General features: G+C 36.9%; 2 protein-coding genes and 1 non-coding gene across 4 annotated transcripts in view; all 3 read right to left on the bottom strand.

Moving 5' to 3' along the window:
* kirrel1a (kirre like nephrin family adhesion molecule 1a) overlaps nucleotides 1-9850 on the bottom strand; it is a 46979-nt gene extending 37129 nt beyond the window's left edge. Inside the window, exon 1 of one of the 2 annotated variants that reach the window (XM_077227827.1) lies at nucleotides 9485-9850. In XM_077227827.1, coding sequence (XP_077083942.1) covers nucleotides 9485-9533 — 49 coding nt within the window. In that variant the 5' untranslated portion in view covers nucleotides 9534-9850. The remainder of the gene's footprint in view (nucleotides 1-9484) is intronic. The other variant, XM_077227826.1, reaches the window with a different exon arrangement.
* Nucleotides 9851-12419: 2569 nt separating this feature from the next.
* trnar-ucu (transfer RNA arginine (anticodon UCU)) lies at nucleotides 12420-12493 on the bottom strand. Its single transcript has one exon. It is a non-coding gene; the product is annotated as a tRNA-Arg (tRNA).
* A 778-nt stretch (nucleotides 12494-13271) lies between these two features.
* On the bottom strand, nucleotides 13272-24837 carry il13ra1 (interleukin 13 receptor, alpha 1). The gene is made up of 10 exons (XM_077227765.1): nucleotides 24559-24837; nucleotides 24192-24322; nucleotides 18230-18401; nucleotides 17367-17466; nucleotides 17073-17251; nucleotides 15693-15826; nucleotides 15293-15428; nucleotides 14425-14524; nucleotides 14177-14261; nucleotides 13272-13919 (listed from the first exon to the last, which is right to left on the bottom strand). Exons 1-10 carry the CDS (start codon nucleotides 24635-24637, stop codon nucleotides 13794-13796), a joined length of 1242 nt encoding a protein of 413 aa, XP_077083880.1. The 5' UTR covers nucleotides 24638-24837; the 3' UTR covers nucleotides 13272-13793.
* Nucleotides 24838-25797: the final 960 nt, after the last annotated feature.

The raw sequence follows: 25797 nt of genomic DNA, 5'->3' as shown, positions 1-25797 counted from the left end.
TATAAATATAAATATATGATACAGTTTTTATGAATCACCCCATTAATTCCCTTTAATTCCCATTAAGTTTCCAGCTTGGAATATTTCCCAAATTACCCAGCTTAACTTCCCATGGAAAGTTTCGTGAAAATTTCTGGAAATTTACCAGACTTTTTTTTTATATTCAACTGAAAATTAAGGCAGGACTTTATTTTAACTATTGGCAATAGAGCGTTACAAAAGTATTTTTCCCCCAAAAATAAAAAATGTTAGAGTTATAAGCCATGGACCAAACCAACCAACTCTTAGGGTGAATCACATTACAAACTTTGATTGAAGCAAAATAGAACTTGAAAATAGGACCAAACGACTAAGGTACAATACTGTGTACTGAACTGCTTCAGTGAAGGAAAGAACTACAATCCTATGGAAGAATCATCAATAATGTTTTTTTCACCAGTAATTAACACGATTACATAAAAATAAAATGTTGAAATGTTGGGATTTTTAGCTGCACGTCATAAAAGGTTCACAGTGAAGTGGCTGTGTCCAAAAGCTAAAAAATGCTACCTCAGCAGAGAGGATACGAATGTAGAAAAGCAACAAGGCACATCCGAATCCAGTGATCGTGCCACATCCCGTCTTGAGATACCTTCACGTGATCGATTTTTGAAATCAACATAGTAGATGTATCCTTCATGGCCTTTGATATCCCACAATCCTGTGCGTTCCATTCCGTGACAATTGAACTAAAAAATAAAAACTGCTTCTGAAAGTTGCGGTTGGTTGTCAGTTTGGGTGTACATCAGGGTGCAAATCACACAATGGCCTGTTGGGGGTGCACATACAGTGTATTTATACAGGTCCTTCTCAAAAATTAGCATATTGTGATAAAGTTAATTATTTTCCATAATGTAATGATAAAAATTAAACTTTCATATATTTTAGATTCATTGCACACCAACTGAAATATTTCAGGTCTTTTATTGTTTTAATACTGATGATTTTGGCATACAGTTCATGAAAACCCAAAATTCCTATCTCAAAAAATTTGCATATCATGAAAAGGGTCTCTAAACGAGCTATTAACCTAATCATCTGAATCAACTAATTAACTCTAAACACCTACAAAAGATTCCTGAGGCTTTTAAAAACTCCCAGCCTGTTTCATTACTCAAAACCGCAATCATGGGTAAGACTGCCGACCTGACTGCTGTTCAGAAGGCCATCATTGACACCCTCAAGCAAGAGGGTAAGACACAGAAAGAAATTTCTGAACAAATAGGCTGTTCCCAGAGTGCTGTATCAAGGCACCTCAGTGGGAAGTCTGTGGGAAGGAAAAAGTGTGGCAAAAAACGCTGCACAACGAGAAGAGGTGACGTGACCCTGAGGAAGATTGTGGAGAAGGACCGATTCCAGACCTTGGGGGACCTGCGGAAACAGTGGACTGAGTCTGGAGTAGAAACATCCAGAGCCACCGTGCACAAGCGTGTGCAGGAAATGGGCTACAGGTGCCGCATTCCCCAGGTCAAGCCACTTTTGAACCAGAAACAGCAGCAGAAGCGCCTGACCTGGGCTACAGAGAAGCAGCACTGGACTTCAGGCATTTTGGCATTTCCTTCTCCCCAGTCTTCCTCCAGAATCTGGCACCTTGATTTCCGAATGACATGCAAAATTTGCTTTCATCCGAAAAAAACATTTTTTTCATTCAAAAAAATTCATCCTGCCTTAAAATAGCTTGAACGTAATTCTACACCCTTGCCTCATTTAGTATACGCGGTTCTATGAATATGCAAATTAGCCCCGCCTCCACTCACTCACACCAGCGATTCACTCGTTGACAATCACACGTTGACCCGATTGGTTACAAGGTAGTTTGTGACGTCAGAATCGCCAGCGATTTCAAACTGCGTTTTTGAGGCTTTCTTTGGTTCATTGCTGTTTTAAGGAGGTAATAATCAGCAAAGGTGGTGACTTATGAATCTGCACATGGTTTGTCTTAAAGCATATTGAAAAAACACCACATGGACATATAAACAACATTAAAAGCCTGATTTTCGCCACAGAGGGACTTTAATAGCATTTAATAATCTAGATTAATGCTAATTAATACATTTACACTACCGCAAACATATCTAACATTTTAAGTTCAATTAATATGCCTAGTAATGTATTATGAAAAAAAATGAGCTAACAATGAACAACAGTAAATGTATAACATTAGCCTTAATTAAAAACAAAACGTATAAGTATTGCTCAATGTTGCATTAATTGAACGTTATTGAAAAAGTGTAAACTTTTCATATTCTTTTTTGTATTAACTTGCACTAATGAATGCTCCTCAATAAGCCCAGCAACACATGTTAGTAAAGGGTCCATTTTGGTTTCCCAATGACTTCACAATGCACCTTTGTATTGAGTCAGCACCGGAACAGCTAGCATTTTAACAGCTCTACATTTTGGTCCACAACCTCACTGGGTGACCGGTAATAATGCTTTTTGATGCAGAACGCCTCACTGTCTCCCCAACTGTGAATGGCTTTTATTGCGAGTCGGATGATTGGCCGGATTCGTCGATCAGCCCTCCCTGATTTGAAAACTTCAGAGAACGAGAAATGACATCACCATCATCATCAGCCACATTCCATTGCAGTGGGGGAGGGGATGTCTGAAAAACTCCCCCCCCACCCGCCACCACACACACACACACACACACACACACACACACACACACACACACACACACACACACACACACACACACACACAAGAAGAATCTCATCAGGGTCTAGAGTACAGAGTGGCCTCTTCATCATGCGCTCTCTTTTAATTCATGTGCTTCTCCATCTCTCTCTCTTTTTTTTTCATCTGTCCCTGTTTCCCTCTCCTATTCCGTGACCCCTCCCCCTCTCCTCTGACTACAGGAATGCAAGAAACACATCTGGAACTTATTAGAAAGAGGGAAGGGGGGAAACGAACTGGGGGATGGAAAGAGGGAGAAGGGAAAAATGAGAAGACTGAGGGAGTGAGGAACGACAAAAGAATGAAAAGCAGAGCGAGGGCCAGAACAAGGGGCCACTCGACAAAACCATTTCTGGAAAGAAAGAAAGAAAGAAAGAAAGAAAGAGAGAGATGTGCAATGCAGGAGCTAAGGCACATTTTAAAGGGATAGTTCAGACATTTGGACATTAATTACAACATGTCGCTGCAAACGAGTATAACTATTTATTTTGTGAGAGTCAAAAGGTGACATTTTGAATAATGTTAGGGTTGGTTTTTGTCCATACAGAGTGAGAACTGGAGCTTTCGAACTTTAATAAGAAAGCAAAAACACTGTAAAAGCATCATTAAAGTAGTCCATATGGCTCATGCATTCCGAATGAAATCTAACCTTTAAAATGCACAAGTTGAACTCGAGATGTGAATCATTCCAATTCGTTAACATTCAGCTGTGTTTTGTGAACCGGATCAACTGGTTAATTGAAAAGAACTGACTAGATAAAGAATAAATGACTTCTCTCACACAAGTCGTATGGACAACTTTTATGGTATTTCATGGTGGTTTTTGAAGCTTGAAAGCTCCATTTGCTATTCTTTGTGGTTGCATTGGGAAAAAATGGCTGGTGCATTCTTCAAAATCTCCCTTTAGTGTTCTACAGAAGAAAGATTATGACATGAGAGTACATGATGGAGGAATTTTCATATTTGGTTAAGCTATTCTTTTTAACATGACAAAGAAACGGCTAACGCTGACAAAAAGACACAATGTGGATGAATGGAAGGCTGTTGATCTGAAGGGAAACATGGCATGTTCAAAATCGTTTCAATGAGATGGGATGTGGAGCCCCTAAAAGAGGTGAGGGGGGTTCAAAGATCCTCGTCTAAGCCGGGCCTTTGAACTTTTCCCCCCTTCACATTCATTGGAAGCAAGAGAAAGAGAGGGTGTGAGCAGCCTCTTCTATGAGAGCAGTCGGGCATGAGTAATAATGCCTTTCTCTCCCTCTGGCCTAAAGCACGCCCCCTCTGGTCCCCCCTTTACCCATCCACCCCCCAACAACAACAAAAAGAAAACTCAAATCTTTGTCAATTCAGTCCCTCAACTTCACCCACCTGTCCCCAGGGCCGTCTTCTCTAACAGGCTCACCTCCAGACTAAAACTACATTTTTTCAAAATCCACTAGTCCACTGGGTTGCCTGAACGATTAATTGGCTAATCGGTCTCAAAGTCGTGATGAAACAGAAGTAGGGACAGATCCGTTCTCCACTCCAATGTGACGATTGTTCAAGTAAAACAGATTATCGAGGAAAAAAGAGAAGGATATGGACTTGGTTTTTTGGAGGTTCAGGGTTTAAGCGGACTATATGATTGGACAAGCACGGCATACGTCACAAGAGAGAAGTCTGTCGTCATCCTGATTAAAAAATGCAAGGGAAAAAATAATTTAAAACAATTAAACGTGCATGGATGAATCATTCACAATAAGATCAGTAACTTGGCTTTAGAAAATATATAGGGTGAAATTGAATTGCATGTTGACGTAATGGAAGCCATACATTAGGTTGGTTTCAGTTTTACGTGATCCTGATCATACTCATTTCTTAGGGGGTGTCCACTGTCCACGCAGGAAGTTTTAAAAACAACTAGATGGAGCACAACCGAATGGAACACAATGCTCTTGATGCCCATTTTTAAGGTAAGACACCCCAGGTGAACAGGGTACATTTTTTTTATAGATATCACCAGTTCCCCAGTTGATTGATTACATCATGATTTGCAAAAAAAATTTGTATTACAAGTTTTCTGAAATGTTACATTTAAATATGCAAACAAGGCATTATCGAAAATAAATATGCACGAATTTCCATTCATTTCTAGAACAGAAATCTGAACATTGGATAAAGCAATTTCATTTTTTATTATAAAAAAAGGGGATTTGGATATCTATTTATCACTCCATAAATCAGAAAATACTGTCAGCAGCCAGTCATTTCTTTTTTATTAAAAATTTTTTAGGAATAAAATGTTGTATGAAATCAGGAAAATTATGTATGAACAAACCCCTCTGCAGAAACCTCCAGAATATAGATAGTGCAGTGCTGGAGAAAAAAGCATTTTGAGAAAATGGCCTTTAAAGATAAGTAATGTAATTGAAATCTACAGACGCAAATAGATAAAGTGCTATAAAAGATTTAAAACTTAAAGTGAATTTGGATGTTTTCTTTCAACTAGTCAGAAAAAAAAAAACACTTTATGAAAAGCCAAAAAGCACAAAATCTTAAAATTGACAGATGCGTGAAAAAAACTGTGCCTGTAGTGTCTCGCCTTAAAGGTTCAAAGGTAAAAAGTAGGAGACATTTATTTCTTTTAAAAACCATAAAAAGAAAATCCTTTGCTCATGCCAGGATTCTCAAAATGGCCAAACACAGCGATTTACATTATATGCACTAGAAATAAATACCCTTCTATAACAAATAGGTACAGACCACAAACCAATTCCTCAATCTGATCTTTTCTTTATGTTCATCCAAAAATGAAAATTCTGTCCTCATTTACTCACCCTCATGTTGTTCAAAACCTAAAAGAGGATAGTTTGAAGAATGCCGAATTGATATGAATTCCATTGAACGGACAAAAAAAGTTACAATCAAATCTCAAAATATCTTCTTTTATGTTCTGGAGAAGGCATGAGGCTGAAAGTTATTTGCTGATACTCTTCCCCTCTGCAGAAGACAGTTGTGTTCAGAAACAAAAAAGGTGAATCAATACATCACGGACACAAAGAGTCATTGGTTGAATATGCAAGAATGAAATAAAAATTTCAACCTCTAATTTAGGTTTCTTACAAAAAACTATCATATGGCTCTAAAATTTGGAGAAGAGCACACAAGTCTCACAAACTATGGTTTGTTTATGGTGTTTTTGAGGCTTGATAGATCCCGTTGCATGAAGATTCTTTAAAAATCCTCCTGAAGTGTTCAATGGACAAAAACATCAAATGGGTTTGAAACAACATGGGGGATTGTCTTTGTGAGCTATCATTACACACAGAGCAGGTGTGTTCAATGTTGATCTACCTTCAGTTTTAACCCTGCTCATACACACCTGCCTGTAATTTACACGTGAACCTGAAGACAGTAATTATCTGGTTCAGGTGAGCTTGATTAGAGATGGAACTCAACTCAGCAGGAACACAGATATCCATGAACAGGAATTGAATATCTTTTTCTGCCTATTATTCCACAGCTCTATAAGGTAATGCGTGGATGAAAATAAAGTACCTTTATTTCTTTTTTCTTGACAAAAACTCCTTAGATTTAGTTGTAAAGCGATATATCCACATATATCTTAAAGTACTCCTATTAGGCTATTTTAATTTTGTTTTGGAGGTCTCCTACAATAGGTTTACATACATCCAAGTTCAAAAAACACTTTAATTTTCTGATAATATACGTAACATTTGCATATCACCTCATTTTATATAGCGTCTAAAAACAATTTGTTTTAATATTTTGTCTTGCTAAACCCCTCCTTTTTGCTCTGGTTGGTCAGACGGCCCAGTCTGTTGTGATTGGTCTACTCTGCTCTGATTGGTCAGATGGCCCAGTCTGTTGTGATTGGTCTACTTTGCTCTGATTGGTCGGACGGCCCAGTCTGTTGTGATTGGTCTACTCTGCTCTGATTGGTCTGAGGACCCAGTCTGTTGTGATTGGTCTACTCTGCTCTGATTGGTCAGACGGCCCAGTCTGTTGTGATTGGTCTGCTCTGCTCTGATTGGTCAGACGGCCCAGTCTGTTGTGATTGGTCTACTCTGCTCTGATTGGTCAGATGGCCCAGCCTGTTGTGATTGGTCTACTCTGCTCTGATTGGTCAGACGGCCCAGTCTGTTGTTATTGGTCTACTCTGCTCTGATTGGTCAGACGGCCCAGTCTGTTGTGATTGGTCTACTCTGCTCTGATTGGTCAGACGGCCCAGTCTCTTGTGATTGGTCTACTGCTTACAGCGCGTGTGTTGGAAGCGAAACAACTATTACCATATCTGAACTTCAGCTCCGGATCTTCCGCAGAACTTCATACACAGTGATACGAACAGTAACGATGGAGTCAGTTTTTCCATATCAATCCGAGTCTTCATTTTGAAGTGTATCAAATTGGATTCAAAGCACTGAAAATTGCGTATTCTCGATATGAACAACACAAACCAAACTCTTCCAGTCTCAGGCTCAGCTACAACAAGTCTTTGAGGGTGGGGAAAAATAGACCTTGTTCATGGGTATTATGCAATATTTTTTTTAGTTATGTAGGTTTGTGACAAGAAGCGAGAATGGAATTGCTAATGACTCGTTTCAACAGTTCAGAATCGATTCTTTCTTTTAGGAGACAATAACTTTATTATAATAAAAATGTTACAGACTTTTTACATTCACAAACAGCTATATTACACACTGCATGAAAGATAATATAAAAAAAAAAAAAAGCATAACAGGGGCACTTTAACCATAAGAAATACCGATACAACAGGAAATCATGCTGACACTGCACAAATGCACTTGATCATTGTTGATATGATGCCGTGGTGCATAAGGATTTTTTTAAAGACAAAGATTTGTAATAATCTAGAGAAAAATTTGTATAGATCCTGCATAGTAAAAACACAATATCAAAGTATGATGTAGATTAAAAAAGTTCTTTGTTTGTAAAAGGTTAAATTACAGGACATGCCACAGTGTGATTCATGGGACTGCTGCATGTTTTATTTGAGGTATTGCTTCTGAAAGACTCCTGGCTGCTTTGATGGAGAGGGCCTGATGCTTAAACTCACATTACAACGGCTTTTCACTGTACAAATTATTGACCTCTTCATTATACATGAGTGCGCAATGCACAAATATAAAAACACCTTACATGTTTAAGAATGCCTGACAAACCACAGGGAAAAATACACTGCTAGGGTAACAAAAAATTAAATTATCCACACATTACCTGGACGGAATCTGCAACTTGGTCTAATTTCTAATGCATTACGAAAATTGAGTGCACCGTTACAGTAAGTGCAGATGGAGTCTATTCAGCAGGTTACTATGCTTCACAATGTGTGCTTAATCTTGACCTATATTACTACACTGCGTACAGTATCATTGAACAGTTATTAGAAGGACAATGGCTGTATTGTTGTGAGGTCATCACTATTGTCTCTGCTAACCTTACAAAAGTCATTACAGTTTAAAAGAGGAATCTGAAGGGACAGTTTTAATGGAAAGTCATGTTATGAGCTGAGGCGTGTGACCCGAGTATCATTTATAAGACATAATAGCAATAAATCATTACAAATGACATCAGCGAGTGTGCGTTACTGTACCGTTGTTCCAACAAAACCAACGCAGTCAACTTGAAAATTCATTCATTTACTCATTTTAAATACGTATAAAATTCTGCCTTTTGTTATTCCACAGACAAAACGAAGTTATACAGACCTGGAACAACACTGAGGTTAATGACAAAATGACAAAATTTTCATGTTAGTGTGAACTATCCCTTTAATGCGTTGCTACCTGTAATGCACATTGTATCTTTCATTCATTCTAGTGACTCATTCTGCTTAATTTTATGATGGCTTTAAACATTGTGTGATGCAGAACAAAGCCATGTATCCCTGGAAGAAAAATCTCCCCAGATCTTGTGGCATGCTGACGTTCAAAGCACCTGAGCCTGTTTTCAAAAGGTATTTCTCGATGAATATGCATGTTTTTGCTTTGATTCTGGACCTTATGAGAATGGGTTACATTACATCATTCGTTACCTTCCTCGGACAAAAACACGCCCCTCACCTATGATGGAGTATGTACCTGCTCTCTCCCTCTCACACACACGCACACGCACACATGCACAGTATGTGACAATAGGGAGGGTGTCCGCATAGGCGCGATCACGGGAAAAGATGCTGTAATCTAACAGGTAGACCTCTGTGCTGTCGCCTAGCAACTCGCTGGATACATTAATTCAGGCGCACCTGGATTTGCACAATGCAAAACATTAATTGGCCATGCGATATGCAGGGAAAATTCTGTGATGAAACATACTTGACTGTGAGTGTCAGACATGATGCGCAGGTGCTGAATTACCTACAGGAGCCCGAGGAAAGAAAACAAAGTGGTGCGTTTCTTTATGCGGGAGTCTGCGTGCGTGTGCATGTGCGCGCGTCCTCAACCCTCTCGTCTACTTTGTATTCTCATGACGAGAACATGTTTGACGGGAGCTACCGCCGTTCTTCAGTCTTCCGCACTGGCAGAGTTTTCAGTCATCACGTCATAGGGATCGAACGAACGACATCCCCGTTAACTTTGCGCGTGGAACGCAAAGGTCACGTTGCACCTTGATGACCGGACGGACACGAACGCTATAAAATCCACAGTACATCTACATCTTCCCCCGTTCTCCCATTTCTCTCTCATATACTCTCACACATTCACAACTTTCAGCTCGCGGTTCATTAAGCCGAGTCTCTTACCTCTGTGGAAACTCAACGCCAAACTCAGAAGCAGCAGCAGTCCATGCATGGTTCAAATCTCCTCATGGGGAGCGTCAAAATCCCTCCAACGGTGGTTTATAATCCTTCCATTCACGTGTTGGCTGTGTATGGCCCCTTTTGTCCACCCTTCGATACTTTTTAACGCATTTCTGGTCGTTTTTCTTCAGCCGTTTCTTCTTTTGCCCTCCTCTCTTGCGTCCTCAACGGCGCTCCGGTTTCTTATTAGTGGCACATTCCTTGTTCATCTCTCTCTCTCTCTCTCTCTCTCTCTCTCTCTCTCTCTCTCTCTCTCGCTCTCTCTATCTCTCTCTCTCTCGTGTCTCAGCAGCTGCTCCCTCCCTTTCTGTTTCTTTTCTGTGATGTCCAATTCATGAACGTTCTCTTGAACCGAGTCTTTTCAGTGATTCTGATGAACCGGTTCGCTCACTAATCGAATGGGGTCTGTCCGATCGGTTTTCGAGTCAAATAACTCGCTGACTCATGAATTAGAAACTTCCTTTTAGATTTCGGATCAAAGAATCATTGAAATTTTAATTTGCTTTTTTTTCCATTTAACTTTTGGACCGTTATGAAGAGGTTCTTTGAAGAATTTCTATGTACGATCCGGGTTAATAACTCCGAATCAGAATCGTTGTAGAACAAGTATAAATCCAATTGTAGAACAAGTACGAAACGTCTGTTACCATCTCTTAATAATATTACTTTATATTAGTCTACAATTCCTCACTTTTTTTTAATAATTCAAATGTAAATTCATGTAATTTTCACATTTAATCTAAAATAATATCTAAAGGTAAGAATTTAAACCATTTATTGTATTTTATTTTATTCAATAAGCTGTTCTTTAGTCAACTCATTTTCGGATCATCAGTCATCAACCTCGGTAAACACTGATCACAGACACGAAAATGTACCTTTAATTTCACCGAGCTGACTGCTCACTAAAATCTTTTCTGATGTGACACGTGAACCAATGGAGGCATTGCCTCCTCTCACGTGACCTTTCCTCGTCCATTCTCAATTACCCCCCAGTAAACCCACCGCACACATTAAAGTGTGTTATAAACATAGACTGTAAAAAATAGGGTTATAAATCAATTGGCCCAGAGGAGGCAAGAGAGACGTCGCTGTTGTTTTATTTTTGTAATATGAAATATTTTCTCCTATTTTTTTAAGGAGGCACTACCAACCTTGCCTCCTCAGAGGAAAAGCCCCTTTTATATAAGAACTGAATAGATAAAATAAATAAATAACGTATCTACTCATGGCTTTATTGTAATTTTAGTGTATAATTAATACATAATAAATTAATATTAATTAATATTTTCCAACGTGGAGCTTTATTGGAACATTTAGCTATTCTTCCCTTTTTTCCATTGCCTACATGAAATTAAATCATCAACTAGCCTATGGAACAGGCATGTACGAGGTTAAAAAAAAAGTTTTGACAGCCCCATTTACAAAAAAAGATATATCACAGAAAGAGCATTCTTTTTCTCGATACTTTGAAGAGGTTTATTTACGCTGAACTGTTTTTTGAATCGGTTCATTGGAACGAACGGTCGAAAGAACCGATTCTCGGCACTGAGTCGAATTCTCCATCACTATTCCCTTTGCCCACCCCAGTTCAGTTGAGTTGCCCTCCCTCTTCAGAACTCCAGAGCGACAAAGAGAACAGACCCAGATCTCTTTTCTTCATCGTATCCTAGATTTTGGACTCGCGTTTTTTCACTGTGCGTTCAGCCCTGTTGGAAGGAGAAGGGTTTTGAGGGGCAAAATGTTGACAGCATACATTAGCTCATTGGATAATATGCCACTAAAGATGGAAAATATAGGAACGCATTCATTTAAACTTGTCTATGGATGCAATTGGAGTTTGGCAGTAAAAGGATTTTAAGATCGGTGGACTGTCAAATATGAAACCCTGAGTTAATTTTCGTGATCACTTTCAGACTTAACGTTTTCTGAACGTCTACATATCTTTGTTTGCTCTGCCATCTGCTGGACAGAAACTCAACTAGTGGGCAGAATTTGGACTAGTGACCAAATTGCCATGAGATTGGACTGTATGATAATGTTATCATTATAGACTTCTTATACCCAATCAAACCTCAATGCAAGATACTTTTTTGGCCATAAAAATAACCCAGATCTGGTGCTTGAACTTGGCTACTTAATGCATATTAAAAAACGGGCAATGGGCCAATTAAAATAATTCAATTTAAACCTTGTATATACCTCTGTCTCAACAAACACAACACACAAAGAAAAACATGTTTTTTTTAATGTATTACAATTCTTTCAAATAAAATTAATAACATGGCATTATGAGAAATGTGTTATGGGATTAGAATAAAGGCATTACATGCACATTTTGTGAATGGATTGAGTGAAGAAATATTAGGTGTTAGAATATTTTTTATAGAATTATATATATATATTTAACTATTATTATTGATGTACAGCACTTTAGGCAACCTTGGTTGTATTGAAATGTGCTTTATAATAATAGGAATAATAATAATAATATTAGTATATTAATGTTAATATATGGCCATTAAATTAAAAAGCAATTTCACTTAAGATCACCTTAAATCGCTGTTATCATTATGTTAACCTGTGTGTACATATGACAAAGAGATATTTTTTGTTGTTATTATTATTTAGCAAATCTTAGCAATTTTTGCAACATTTGATGCATGTAATTTTACAGTGATTGAATAGTGATTTTTATTCAATTAATCAGTCCATGTAAAATCAATTAATCTCGGTTTTACATTTATTACCTTATTCTGCATGCTTTTGGTCAACGCACATAGACAGGAAGCTGCTTTAAACTATTACACTCGTATCGTTTATGTGCACAAAAGCCACAATAAAAGCAATTAATATGCCCCATCCGAGACCTGCACTGCATCTCTGCCGGGACTCGAACCCGGAGCCTCTGGATTAGAAGTCCAGCGCGCTATTCCATTGCGCCACAGAGACCGAGCCAATAAAAGTCGATCGGACCGGCTTTAGAGACACACTGAACAGAGAATGCCTTCATCAGCATCCAGCAGCATCAGGACCACTGCCGCCATTTTGGTTCTCCACGGACAGCCAGTAGAGGGCGCTCTAGCGCAACTAATCTGCAGCTATGAGCCGACATGGCGGACTTTATGTACCTTAAAAAAACATTTACTTTTTAAGCCTTTAAATTCAAATATACACATATTTATCACGGTTATAATTATTTCCCTAAAAAAATAGTACTTACTATTAGACTTACCACGGTCACTCACTACTGTAAAAAAATAAAAGAAAAAAATACACGTGTATAATGTATTTTTTCTTTTTCTTTTTTGCCTTCGTCAAATAATTAAATGATTTTTAAAGATGCCACACCATGTTCCCTTTAATTTAATCACACCATGTTCCCTTAAACTTGATATGAGACCGATATGAAAAAAGGAAATGCTAAATTATAAACTTATTTATTTCTAATATCTGAATGTTTATGTGTTTCTGTATCCGTTATTTTGTCTATATCCCTATTGTTTAGTCACCAGCCAAAGTACACAACATACAGTATATACCCAGAGTCAGAAGCAATTTGTTTTCTGTATACAGTAAACCACATTTTAAAATACATGAAACAATTCAGTGTATAGAAAATGACATTTATTTATACACACACACACACATTTATATATATATATATATATATATATATATATATATATATATATAAAGTTATTATAAAAATAATATATATACACAATTCTTTTTGTAGCTTTATGTTTAGATTGTAAACCGTGCAAAAACACCCATGAGCCCATAAATGCAGCTATAAAAACAAGCATGGAAAAGTTCAGAAAAGGTGTGCAAAAAGTTCACGTTCCATGAATATTTTTGGAGTGTATTTCTATCGAGCTATATTAATGGTGTTGATACTTATGTCATCCGCTGGCCTCTGGATAAACCGCTGGCTCCATATACAAGGCAATCCGATCCAACCATCCCGTCACAGTAAAGTCAGTTGATTGCTTTTCTTATCTTCACAATACATTCATCGATAACAAGTCACTGCTGTCTGAGGAAGAGCAATTTACTGGCAACACACAGCAAAATGCGTAATAAATGGGGTCGAAGTCCATTTAAAACAAGGGAGGTGTAGCCTGGATTCATTATTCATTAACAGATGAAACATACAGCAGGAGTTTGGTCTTCCTTACATAGACATTGTCCAGTCAGTGTAGGTTTTGAGTGCACCCTGAGTCCATCCTGATTTACTGGATATTTACAGTCACCAGAAATGGTGATTTTGGCTTGTTTGTTGCACATTTTTCGTGGATAGTGTTTGAAGTTCAAGAGTTATCCTGGTTTCTACGGTTTCTTCAGTGGGGAAAAACAGTCTGACAGTTGCAGGATTCTGGTGATGGAAGAGATTGAACCCAGAATATTAATATAATAATAATAATTATATTTTGGTAGCACTTAATCTTACAGTCCTGCTAGCCCTAAACCTAAACTTAACCCATGTAATTGACCTTATATTAACCAGTAATTTATTGCATAAGTACACTGAAAGTACACATACGTGCATGTACTGTAAAACAAAATGCAACCAATATTTTTTTGTAAATCTGAGAGGTTTTAAACAAATGAATGGCTGGCTACACAATTTACCTGTTGATCCTCTGTGATGTTGTTGAACATGTCCTTAAATAAAAGTGTTGGCTGTGGGATTTTTGGGAATATGATGTTTTTATGTCTAAAGTAAGAGAAACAAGTTAGAATTTCAGTTCATTTCAGGCCTCAGTAATCATTGTATATACAGTTCTTAAAACATGATAATCATAATATGCGATAATATTGTTTCATATTTGATATTTTCAAATCAAAGAGCAGAACAATTCAAATCAAATATTCATCACCTTTTGAGCAGCACAAGAGAGACTAACAGGCAACAGGAAACTATGAGCGGGATTATAATGACAGCCAGCAACGCAGGCAAGTTCGGGTCACGGTTCTCCCCTATGAGAACACAAAGAAATACATTCAAGTTCTTTTGTCAAAGACCAGAGGAAACCACATTTCATGTGCAGGATGTGAAGCAAGTAACCCTACACACACACAACTGTTCAAAGGTTTGGGGTCAGTACAAGGTTTCCACCAAAACATGAAACAACACAACAGTAAAGTATGTATGAAAAGTATGATTTCTGAAGGATCCTGTGACACTGAAGATGAGGAAAATTCAGCTTTCTGGTTTTCTGAAGATACAGGTTTTTTAAATTGTAATAATATTTTACTGTGTTTTTGATTAAATACAGTACATTCAGCCTTGGTGACTTCTTTCAAAAACATTAAATTAATTTCGCAGACCCCAAACGAAACGGTAGTTTATTCATGTAAATAAAGTGGACTATTAATATAAAAACGTGAAAGCCTAAATTAAATCTGTCCATCACATAAAGCGATCAAGTCTCTTCAGAAAATTTGGAGTAAACTGCTCAATTTCACATGAATTAGTTTTATGATCTCTTTCTGAACTTTTTGAAGCGTCAAAGTGGTAGATCTGTAGCTGTCAATGGAGGGACAGAAATCTCTCGGATTTCATCAAAAACATCTTCATTTGTGTTCCGAAGATGAACGACAGTCTTACGGGTTTGGAACGACATGACAAAATGTTAGGTAATTAATGACAGAATTTTCATTTTTGGGTGAACTATCCCTTTAAAACTGACAATCTAAACAAAGAGTGATGATCATTGTTGATTATGAGACTAGGTCCAGACGTACCATATTCCACCTCGTCACTCGGATCACTCTTCCCTGAACCACAAACGCCTGCAAAGAGGACCTGCACACTGGCTCTGTACTTGCAGGCGGGGTCATACTGCACTTCTAATTTCATAGTGCCGTTTGCTCTTAAATTCTGTAAACACAACAAAAATATATAAGATCCAAAAAAATAAATTGTTTAACATGACATTATGTGCTCCACAACATGGCGCAATAATAGCTCTGCTGAAATAATGCTTGAAATGTGACTCTGCATGTACTGCATTGTTTAAATAAACACTTTCATTTTCCATTTCTGCTATAGTCGTAAGCATCAGAGGAGTTTTTGTATTGAAAGTTGTAGTGAGAATGGAGAGAATCTGATCCTGTATTATTAAAAGTACAGAACAGGGTTTACCTCATTGCACTTGCTGTATGTGTACTGGTAAATGTAGCAGTCCTTTGCAAACTCTTCTGAATCTGATTCATGCGTTTCAAAGTGGAGCTCCTCCCCGACTTCATGGATTGTCAGTTGAGGTTTGTTTAGTTTGACTGCAAAATACGCCCAAAAAGAAAAAGAGACTATTCATTAGTCTATGTGTATGTCTGTCTATTTAAGCAAACAGAGAAGCAAGCAACTGACATTAGAAAAACTGGAAAAAAGTAGCTCATATTCTCTAATGCAGTTATTGCAGATTCAAATAAAGGTTGCACTCAATGTAGCACCACACATCAACGTGATCAATGTTAAAAATAGTTTGCTGTTGTGAAAATGACAACTCTCGATATTCTCGTTTTCAGTCGTGTGACAGGCGCGAAGACCTGGAGGGCAAAACATCCATAAAACTGCAGCACGGACCTGAATATTTAGATCTCTCAAAAGAAGAAAAAGTAAAATATGTGAACAACAGCTTTGGGAACATGTGTGATCCATTTGGAGCACCTGCCGCAGATTTTCAATCGCTAAAAAACAGCAGGACATTGTGAAACACTTCATGTGAAAAACACTTAAAGTCCCATAATGTACTAAAACAGTGATATTAAAAGATCACTTATTGATGATGCATATTATATAGGTGAGCAGATAGAACATGAACGCAATACGCTAAATGGATGAGTGTTTTCTTGATAACAATTATCTTACGAAAAAAGTATAATGAGAAATGTTTCACGTTTATATTCTGGGTTCATCTGCTTGCCAGTGCATAGTATGCATCATCAATAAAGTGCCTCTTGAATTGAGTCTTTTAATATCACTGTCTTATTACATTAGTGAAAAATATCTTGCAGGCAATGGAGTAAACCCTTGTTTTAACCCTACACACACTACCGTTCAAAGGTTTGGGGTCAGTATGAGGTTTCCACAAAAATATGAAACAACACAATAGTGACGTATGTATGAAAAGTATGATTTCTGAAGGATCCTGTGACGAGGAAGACTGGAGGAATGATGCTGAAAATTCAGCTTTCTGGTTTTCTAAAGATACAGGTCTTTTAAATTGTAATAATATTTCACTGTATTTTTCATTAAATACAGTCCATGCAGCCTTGGTGAGCAGAAGAGACTTCTTTCAAAAACATTAAATTAATATTGCAGACCCCAAATGGAACGGTAGTGTATTCATGTAAATAAAGTGGACTATTAATATAAAAGCCTAAATTCAATCTGTTCATCATATAAAGCATTTGCAGCAATGGAGGAAAGCCTTGTTTTGCCCTCCAGGTGGGCGTTCAGGTGAAAACCATGATTAATGTGCCATAATAGAGTAGCCAATTCTGTGAAAAGGTGCATATTTACTGTATTGTGCTGGACGTTCATCCTCGAACGTGTTGCTTACAGATACACCATTGCGAGTCCCATTGAACAGATAGTATATTTCCATTGTGTGGCGGAGTTGCTCATTATGTATGATACATCCTCCCACCTTCATCGTCTCATCAGGTATACACTTTATTATTGACTCATTCCAAGGTAGCCTGAAACACGCAAGTTAACAACCAATTCATGGATGCAAGGAACTTAAATGAGAAATGAAATGCAAAAAAAAAAAAAAAAAAAAACAATGGTAAGACAAACAGAAAAATGACATACCAGTAATAAAAACTGAGGTCTTGGACATCATCAACAGGTTTCCAAGTGCACTTCATCCTGCTGTGGGAATATTCGTAGCTTCTGTCTGTCACCAGCCTCACTGAAATAAACGTGCAAATTTCAAATCAAGATTAGATTGCAATAGAGGAACATTTGGAATATGGTTTTCATCTGTGGATTATGGAAGAGGTGAATCTTAATGGTTGAGTTCCCTGATGTATAACAGATGGCATTATTCCTAAAAACCTGAAGAGCTAACGATAGAAGTAAAATGTGCTGCTATTCACCCTATTTGTGGTCGACCAATAAGGGGATTTTTTACGGAGCAAAATACAGTCTATATCACATCACATAATTTAATTTAAAGATAGTAAATAGAACATGCGACAATAATAATGCACTGGTTGTGGATCCCCTTTTCTCAAATAAAGACCAGGAAACGCTAATTTTCATACAGTTTAGAGTGAATATGACTTAAATAGATTATAGACTTGAAGGGATAGTTAACCCAAAATTTTTAATTCTGTCATCATTTATTCACCCTCATGTCATTCCAAACCCATTCATATTTTGTAAATAAACTATTCATCTTGTGACTTTCTTCTTTGGTAAAATGAATTCTGCAATCTGTATCCATTAATTCCAAAATATAAATTAATTAATAATGGGATGTTCCAACATCCATTAATTTTAAAAACAGGATACCATAGATACTGTAAGGTAAGATAAACATTAACCAATTTAGCTACCTAAAGCACCTAAGACTGAATAAACTAATAAATATTCGCTCATTATCATAATTGAGTCCACTGCTAATGTATCAAGATTGAATGATTAAAAGAGTTGGCTATCGTGGCGAGTACCTGGAGGTGGAGGTAAGATAATGTCCGTCGATGGACTATGGTCTCTGCCTCCACAGTTCTCAGGGTATGTTGAAACACTGATACACAGTCCATTCTCATTGGAGACATTCACTTTATGGCTCAGAGTTGAGACTCTAAAGGACTTAGTCATAGCTTCTTTGGAAGAACAGTCCTGTTGGTGAAAGTGGATTTTAGTATTATTATTACTGCCGTAAAATACAGCATGTTTGTACTTGTGTTCATTTTGCGTTGCTGCGTTTGTGCATTACCCAATACTGAGTAAAGATGAGTCACTTGTTTCTCATGAAAGCCTTCCCTCATTCCTTTCCCAACAGGTAAATAAATTCCTTTACAAACACTTTCAAATAAATTTCCTCTTCACTATGCACCAAGACATAAGACGGTTGTATAAAATGTGTAAAATATATTTCAGGAAATGTCTGTTTTAATTAAAAGGCATAAAAAACTGGCTCCAACTCCCCCCAAGATTCTATTTCAAATAAATGCTGTTGTTTTTAACTTTCTGTTCATCAAAGAATCCTAAAATAAAATGGTACACAACTGTTTTCAACATTGATAATAATCATAAATGTTTCTTGAGCAGCAAATCATCATATTAGAATGATTTCTGAAGGATCATGTGACACTGAAGACTGGAGTAATGATGCTGAAAATTCAGCTGTGATCACAGGAAATTACATTTAAAAAAATATTAAAATCGAAAAAAGTTATTTTAAATTGTAATAATATTACACAATATCAATGTTGTTTGTTGTATTTTTAATTAAATAAATACAGCATTGGTGAGCATAAGTGTCTTCTTTTAAAAACATTAAAAATCGTACCGATCCCAAACTTGAACGGCAGTGTAACGTTACATAAAGAAATGCTGCACTCACAGCTCCTTGTTATTAGCCAGCTAATAACTACAACCACAAAGATTGTAATTTAGACAAAATATTAGTTGTCATAAAATCGTTACTGGTGTCAGTAAAACCTATATAATTGAACAGCTCGATTGTGGTCTCAGCCTTGATACACAACTATACTGCACGTAAAGTCGTTTTTCGAAAAGAAAAGCTGCAATTTCAACATGTTCCAAGCATCCAGAATTATAGCCACGTTAATAACGTTTGTAAGAAACCTAACCGTTTGTAAATCCGTCAAGATTTCAGCGAGATAAGTGTATTTGTGTTCGAGCAGGTCACAGATCGAGCCCGCTAGAAAGCTTGCCTGTAACAAGATGGCCGGCGGTGATGACGACAGAGACTCTGCCGTAGACATCTAGCCTTTATTATGTATATCTATGACAACGGCAACCCAGCGCTCACTCGTTACTCTAGGTTCGCCGTCCTCTTGTCTATTCTCCGTTGTAGTGCCCTCCCTGGTGGCCACCAGGAGAGGTCTGCTTCAGTAGAATACCGGTAGCTTTGGAGAGCTTCTCCTTCGTGGAAACCCAACCCCCTAGGACCCCTCCCCTCTAGCGCACCACAAGCTGTGCAGCTTCTGGATTGGATTGCTGGATTAAAAAAAATAATAATAATAGGGGAACCTAGCAGCTCCAGCTGAGGGCAGATGTCGATTGCTGCATCAGAGTTTCGCTCTGGAAAAGAGGATGATGAGTTCCTACTGTAATAGTGTGTGTGCTTATGCTGAATCAGATTCAGAGCTGACAGCCATGTTTTCCTGGGTCTTTCTCGGATGTGCACTGAAAACTTAGCAGTATGGGGATATGTTGGTGCCAAAAGTGGCAAAGTGTGTGTTTTGGGGTGCTGGAGCACCAAAGTATTTATGCACTGTAAAAAATGATTTTATGGCAAAGTAAATAAAACAGGAAAAATCATGTATCTTTGCTAAGAATAATTTTGTAAAAATGAAACCTTTAGAATATTAAGTAAATCCTAAGTATATACTCAATTTTTACTTGTAAATATTATAAATCCAAAAGACAAGTAAATTTGACTTCTGACTCTGTGGCATATTTACGCGCATTAATTAAGTACTTGAAGCAAATTTAAAAAAAATCAAGTAAAATGTACGTCACTAAAGAAAGGAATCTGCGCATGCGCGGAAAGAAGAAAACCCACGATCATTGAGCGATTTGGATTTCCAATCTCCACTCCATCTGCTCTTAGGTAAGCAACAGTTAAAAACTGCAGTATATTATGGATTTTTAGATGTAATTTATTCAGTAAATGTAACTACGATCAACCATTGTGTTTTCATCACTTAATTCTATACATTTGAAAAGTTTAATGTTCTTAATGACTAGTTAGCTTCGTTAGCTTTCGACGCGTTAGCCATAGGCCTATTTTTTCCTCAGTTTTAAACTTTACGTTTTACACAAGTAAATTACGCCTAAATACCATGAATATGTTACTGAAATCATGATCTTTTCATTTAATATTTGTTATTTTGTGTGCAATTACCTTTATAGATGACAAATATCGTGGCTACGAATTAACAATAGGCCTATCGGTGTGTTCACACCGAACGCAAATTTAATTATTTGCGCGAGTAGATTAAATACAAAGTCAATGCAAAGACGCGAATAGACGCATCATTCGCGCCGGGCATCGCGATTTGGGCGACGTGTTTGCCGCGAATGTCTTCCACGCAAGTTGAAAAATTTGAACTCGAGCGAATGTTCAAGCGTCTAACTAGACGCGATAGACGCGTATTTGAAGCTCTATTCGCGTTCGGTGTGAACACACCATAAAAGTGAGCAGGTTTTCGTTCCCTCATCGTGCACAATATAATTAATTCCCATTTACTAAATCGTGCATACTATCTATTAAATGATCACGTTGTAAATAACAATAATTAGCTTCCTTATTTAAATCAAGACGAGTGAAAAATTAGTAATTTAGGCATGTTACTCTCAAATTCCTAATTCGTAGCCATGATAAATACATTTATCTGCATGCTGTGTGCATTAATGTGAAGAAATGGCTAGGAGAGTAAGGTCATGCAGGATGTGTTTGATATGATTTGGCATGAGTGAAATGAATAATGTGAATGAAAATTTATTAACTTTTAATTTAAAAGTATTTGCTGTTTACTGATTATTGTTTATTTTTTCTCTTTTCTTAATATCAGGATATTTCTCAAATGCATTCAGTCCTTTGTGCCTTCGTTGCTGTAAACCGGTTGAGAAGGACAAAGAGATAGACCGAACATGCTGAATTGTGTGCCCAAAGTGACCTTTTCTGTAGATGCTTATTTCTTAATAAATTACTCTAAACTGCACATTGTCACTGTATTATTTTGTCACATTATAAGAGTAACATTTAATTTAAAATAATTACCAGCACTGCATAAAACAAGTAAAATGTATTTAAAATATCAAATGGTTTTACTTAATTATATTAATTACATCAGATTTGTAAGTAAAAATTACTCAATATAATTTAACAGGCTAAGTTATATGTACTTTTTCGCTTTGTTAATTTTACTCAGCTTAGTTAAGTAGATTTACTTAATTTCCATAAATGTGAAATTTACTAGAAAAATATCAGTGCAAAAACTTGCCTTATAAAAATTGAGTAAATTCTACTTATTGTTTTTCTCAGTGTGGGGATGGAAATTAAACCGCAGGATTTTTTTTTTACCCGCGGCAACAACTTAAAAGTAGCCCAATTCTGTGGGGAAAACTGTGGACTTGGCAACACTGGCATAAGGCACACAAAATGGGAAGCACTTCAGGAGTTTCAAAGTCGTCATTTGACTGGTTGAATTCTATAGAGTTTCCGGGAGACGTGTGGGTCGCGTTCTTTAACGGTCCACCTGGAAACAAAGCCGTCGTGAAGCCAAACCCCCTCAAGTAGCCTATTAAGAAAGCCATCTTGTTTATATCGGTGACAATGAGCGCTTATCAGGATCAACTACAAATTACACAAATTAAACTACAAAATACTACAAATTGCATATTTTGTCTTCAATAACAAATTATTAGATATATAAAACTTAGCTATAGCCTACTTTTAACAAAATACCACTGTACACAATAATGTATTTTGAAAGTATACTTCCATTGTTACAATGATCATTTCCAGCAAAAAGTTAAAATATACCTAAAATATATTTTTAATAAAGTGCAAAATACACTTTTAAAAAATAAACAAAATTTTCACTTCAAATTTTTTAAAAAATATATATTTTTTTAGAAAATATACTAAAGTACAATTATTTTAAAGGTTAAAAGTTGTATAAATAGTAAAAAAAAAAATAGGTCAAAGCATGATGCTAATATACTTTTAATATATTTAAAGATAGTATCATTTTTGTTATTTGCAATGTAGGCCTACTATTGAAAAATGGAATGTATTTCAAATACAATAAAGTATACTTTTTTCACTAGGGTATTTACAATTATATAAAACAGAAACCAAGCACAAACATTTGCTTGAACAGCAGCACAATGCAAAATTATTTATTTAGGCCTACCCCCAACTCTCTTTGCAGAACACACAATCCCTGCTTCCCTCGTCTCCCCAACCATTTCCTCCTGCATAATCTGTTTTTTTTCTCCTTTTCGCGGCAATTCTCCACAGGCAATTTGGATCGCAAGCTTCTTGCAGGCTATAATTTTTAATAACAATTTCAGTCGCGAGCAAGAACTTACGTTATTTCCTTATCACTTCTCGCGTGTTTGGTTGTGAAACGTAGTTTGCGGACCAGACAGAAGTTGTGTGGCGATTCTTTCTTTTGTAAAGTCATGCAGTGTGAAACCACCTGTCGCAGATCCATCGTGCAGTGTGCACACAGCAGCAACTGAATATTACCCCAGATAGTAATGCAGTGAAAAAAGAACAGTGACCTGACTACTTCGAAAATCGTGCAGTGTGAACTTGGCATAAGCGCCACCTGAGACATGAGAGTGAATTTGCTTTTTCATTCAGTCCGCCTGCAGTTTAATTGCTGACAGATAATAGTTGCAAAATAAAAGTTTAGGCGCTAGGTTTATATGTGTTCTTTCTTGTTTGTTGTTTTTTCCCCTGTCAAAATAATGGAATTTTTTTAGAATTAACTAAAGTAAATAAGTGAACATTTTTGTGAGGCAATCAGTCCTCCCTTCCAAAATAAAAAAGCCATCAAGACAATATCAAGGTTTTTATACAGCAGTGTTATCATGACATAGATGAGCATATTCTAAGCCATTGCTGTCTAATATTCATTTTAATTTGTTTCACTTTTTAATTTTGTATGTGCAGTATTTTTCAGCTGTGCCTAAGATTGAAACTAGAATGTGTGCTTAACATTGTTATTGGTTATTTTCCCTTTATAATCCTGTTAAAACTTGAGGATGTGTGTGTGTCTTAAAACCCTGGCTGAAAATGGGTCATACTCTGGCCCTGCTTGACCCACAAACATGCATTTGAGGTGTCTCAGAAAGTGAGGACTGGCCAAAATGTCCTGGCTTTACTATGGTCTAAACCTCAAACTCACAAAGATAGTTGTCACACACAGGTGTTTTCATGTTTTATAGGAATTTTCCATAGACATAATGATGTTTATACTGTACGAACTGCACATTCTCCTCCCTTACACTAACCCTACCCATCACAGAAAACTTTCTTTATTTTTAATTTTTCAAAAAACATCAGTTAGTAGCCTATGAATTACAAGTTCATACTTATATTTTCCTCATGGGGACCATAAAATGTCGCAAAAACCTATTAAACTAACTGATAAACTGATATGTTCACATACTTTCTCCAACAATAAATATATAAATAAATAAATAAAATATAAAGATGAAATGATGATGATAAAAAAATAACAATTTAAAAAAATACTTAATAAATGTTAATAATAAAAAAATTTATATCACTGATCACTCGAAATTAATAAGCTCCGACCACATAGCGATAGCTATAAAGAAAAGTACAGCAATAGTACACAGAGTTTCTAAACGACTGTATCTACCGAGGGAAAATTCTTCTTTGAAGAGGTGTCTCACCTGCGATTTACGCACATGTACAGTGTAGTTCACTTTACAGTAAGGATCCAAATCCTCCGGCTTTTCCCAGGTCAAACTAAGCCTGAAAGGTGTTACCCATATGAAGTTAAGATTCTTCGGTGGAGGGAGTTCTAAGATTTTAAGCAGAGGAACAACAGAAGATCAAGAGGGGGGGAAACAGAGAAATATAAAATAAGAACAACAAATGAACAAACTACGACTCAAAGTGTGCAATTTCATACGAGAAATTCTCTGACGTCACTGTTTCGGGAATTATACAGGATATCCCGCACGCGCTGTCATAGCAGGAAAACTTCAGGGAAAAAGCGTTCCAAACAAACACACAACATAACAGCAGTAAACCCACCTGGTGTGTTATCAGACCCGACGTACATGACTGAGACAGAGAAGCATATCATCATGGATAAATTCCAAAATCGATACATCGTATTGGCTGTGTGAGTAAAAAGTGTAAAATCCGATGTGAAATCCAGTAGTTCCGTTTTGATATGAGCCAAACACGATCTTTTTTTTTTACTGTAGGCTACTCTTAAGTGGTCGTAATCGTGCTCGACATAATAGCCTAATTCAACAACAGTAAAGTAGGTAAAGTCACGTCCATCATTCTCGAGCTCGAAACTGAAGTGCAACTGGAGCGTCTTGGACTGACACTGTATGTCAGACTGAAGTGGGTGGAGTGTGTGTGTGTGTGTGTGTGACTCAGGACTTCTGGAATCACGTACAAACTACAGTGGCATATTGCCTGTTTACGGATTGATCTGCTTCATGTCGAGTTATTTTATGAATCGTGTCTGTCGAACTATTTATCAGAAAATGAAACAATTACAGAATCGGTTTGTTCACACAAGTTCTCTCTCTCTCTCTCTCTCTCTCTCTCTCTCTCTCTCTCTCTCTCTCTCTCTCTCTCTCTCTCACACACACACACACGCACGTTGTGTTTACATGTTTTATGGGGACTTTGCATTGACAAAATTATTTTTATACTGCACAAACTGTATATTCTATTCTTTCCCCCATTTTTACATTTCCAAAAAAACACTTAGTGTTATTTATAAGCTGTTTCCCTCATGGGGACCAAAACATGTCCTCTCAAGGATAAGATATTGCCATCTTTGTGGGAGCCGCAATATATGTAGGTTTTGCCAGGAAAACACACACACACGGTGACGAAATAGGTTTCTAGTGCAACGGGATATATATATAAAAAAATTAGAAATGAGTAAATTGTATCAGTGTTCAGTATATCAGTCTACCCACATATGACAAAATAAATAAATAAATAAATGCAAATATAAAGTGAAAGACTTTCAGGGTAAGGCAAGGAGACAGTTCTGAACAACTGATTTTTTTTTAACGAACTTTCTCAATAATTGATTTTTGTTGATTTTAACCAAAAAATCCTCTGAACTCCAGCTTTAAATCAATCAATCAATCAACAAATAGAAGACAGGAAGGGATCATCTTAAATAGTCAACCCTGCTACCATAACTTTACGGAGCGTTCGATTGCACAATGTAATGGACACTTATGCATTCCTGTTAGAATGAAAGAATCCTGATGGAATGTTTAAAATCGTGAAGATATT

Source organism: Siphateles boraxobius, unplaced genomic scaffold (assembly GCF_051911475.1).
Source record: "Siphateles boraxobius isolate OS27281-9 unplaced genomic scaffold, OSU_SipBor_1 130, whole genome shotgun sequence".
Taxonomy (NCBI): domain Eukaryota; kingdom Metazoa; phylum Chordata; class Actinopteri; order Cypriniformes; family Leuciscidae; genus Siphateles; species Siphateles boraxobius.
Note: the sequence above shows the minus strand (reverse complement) of the source record. Positions and strands in the feature narration are given on the sequence as shown.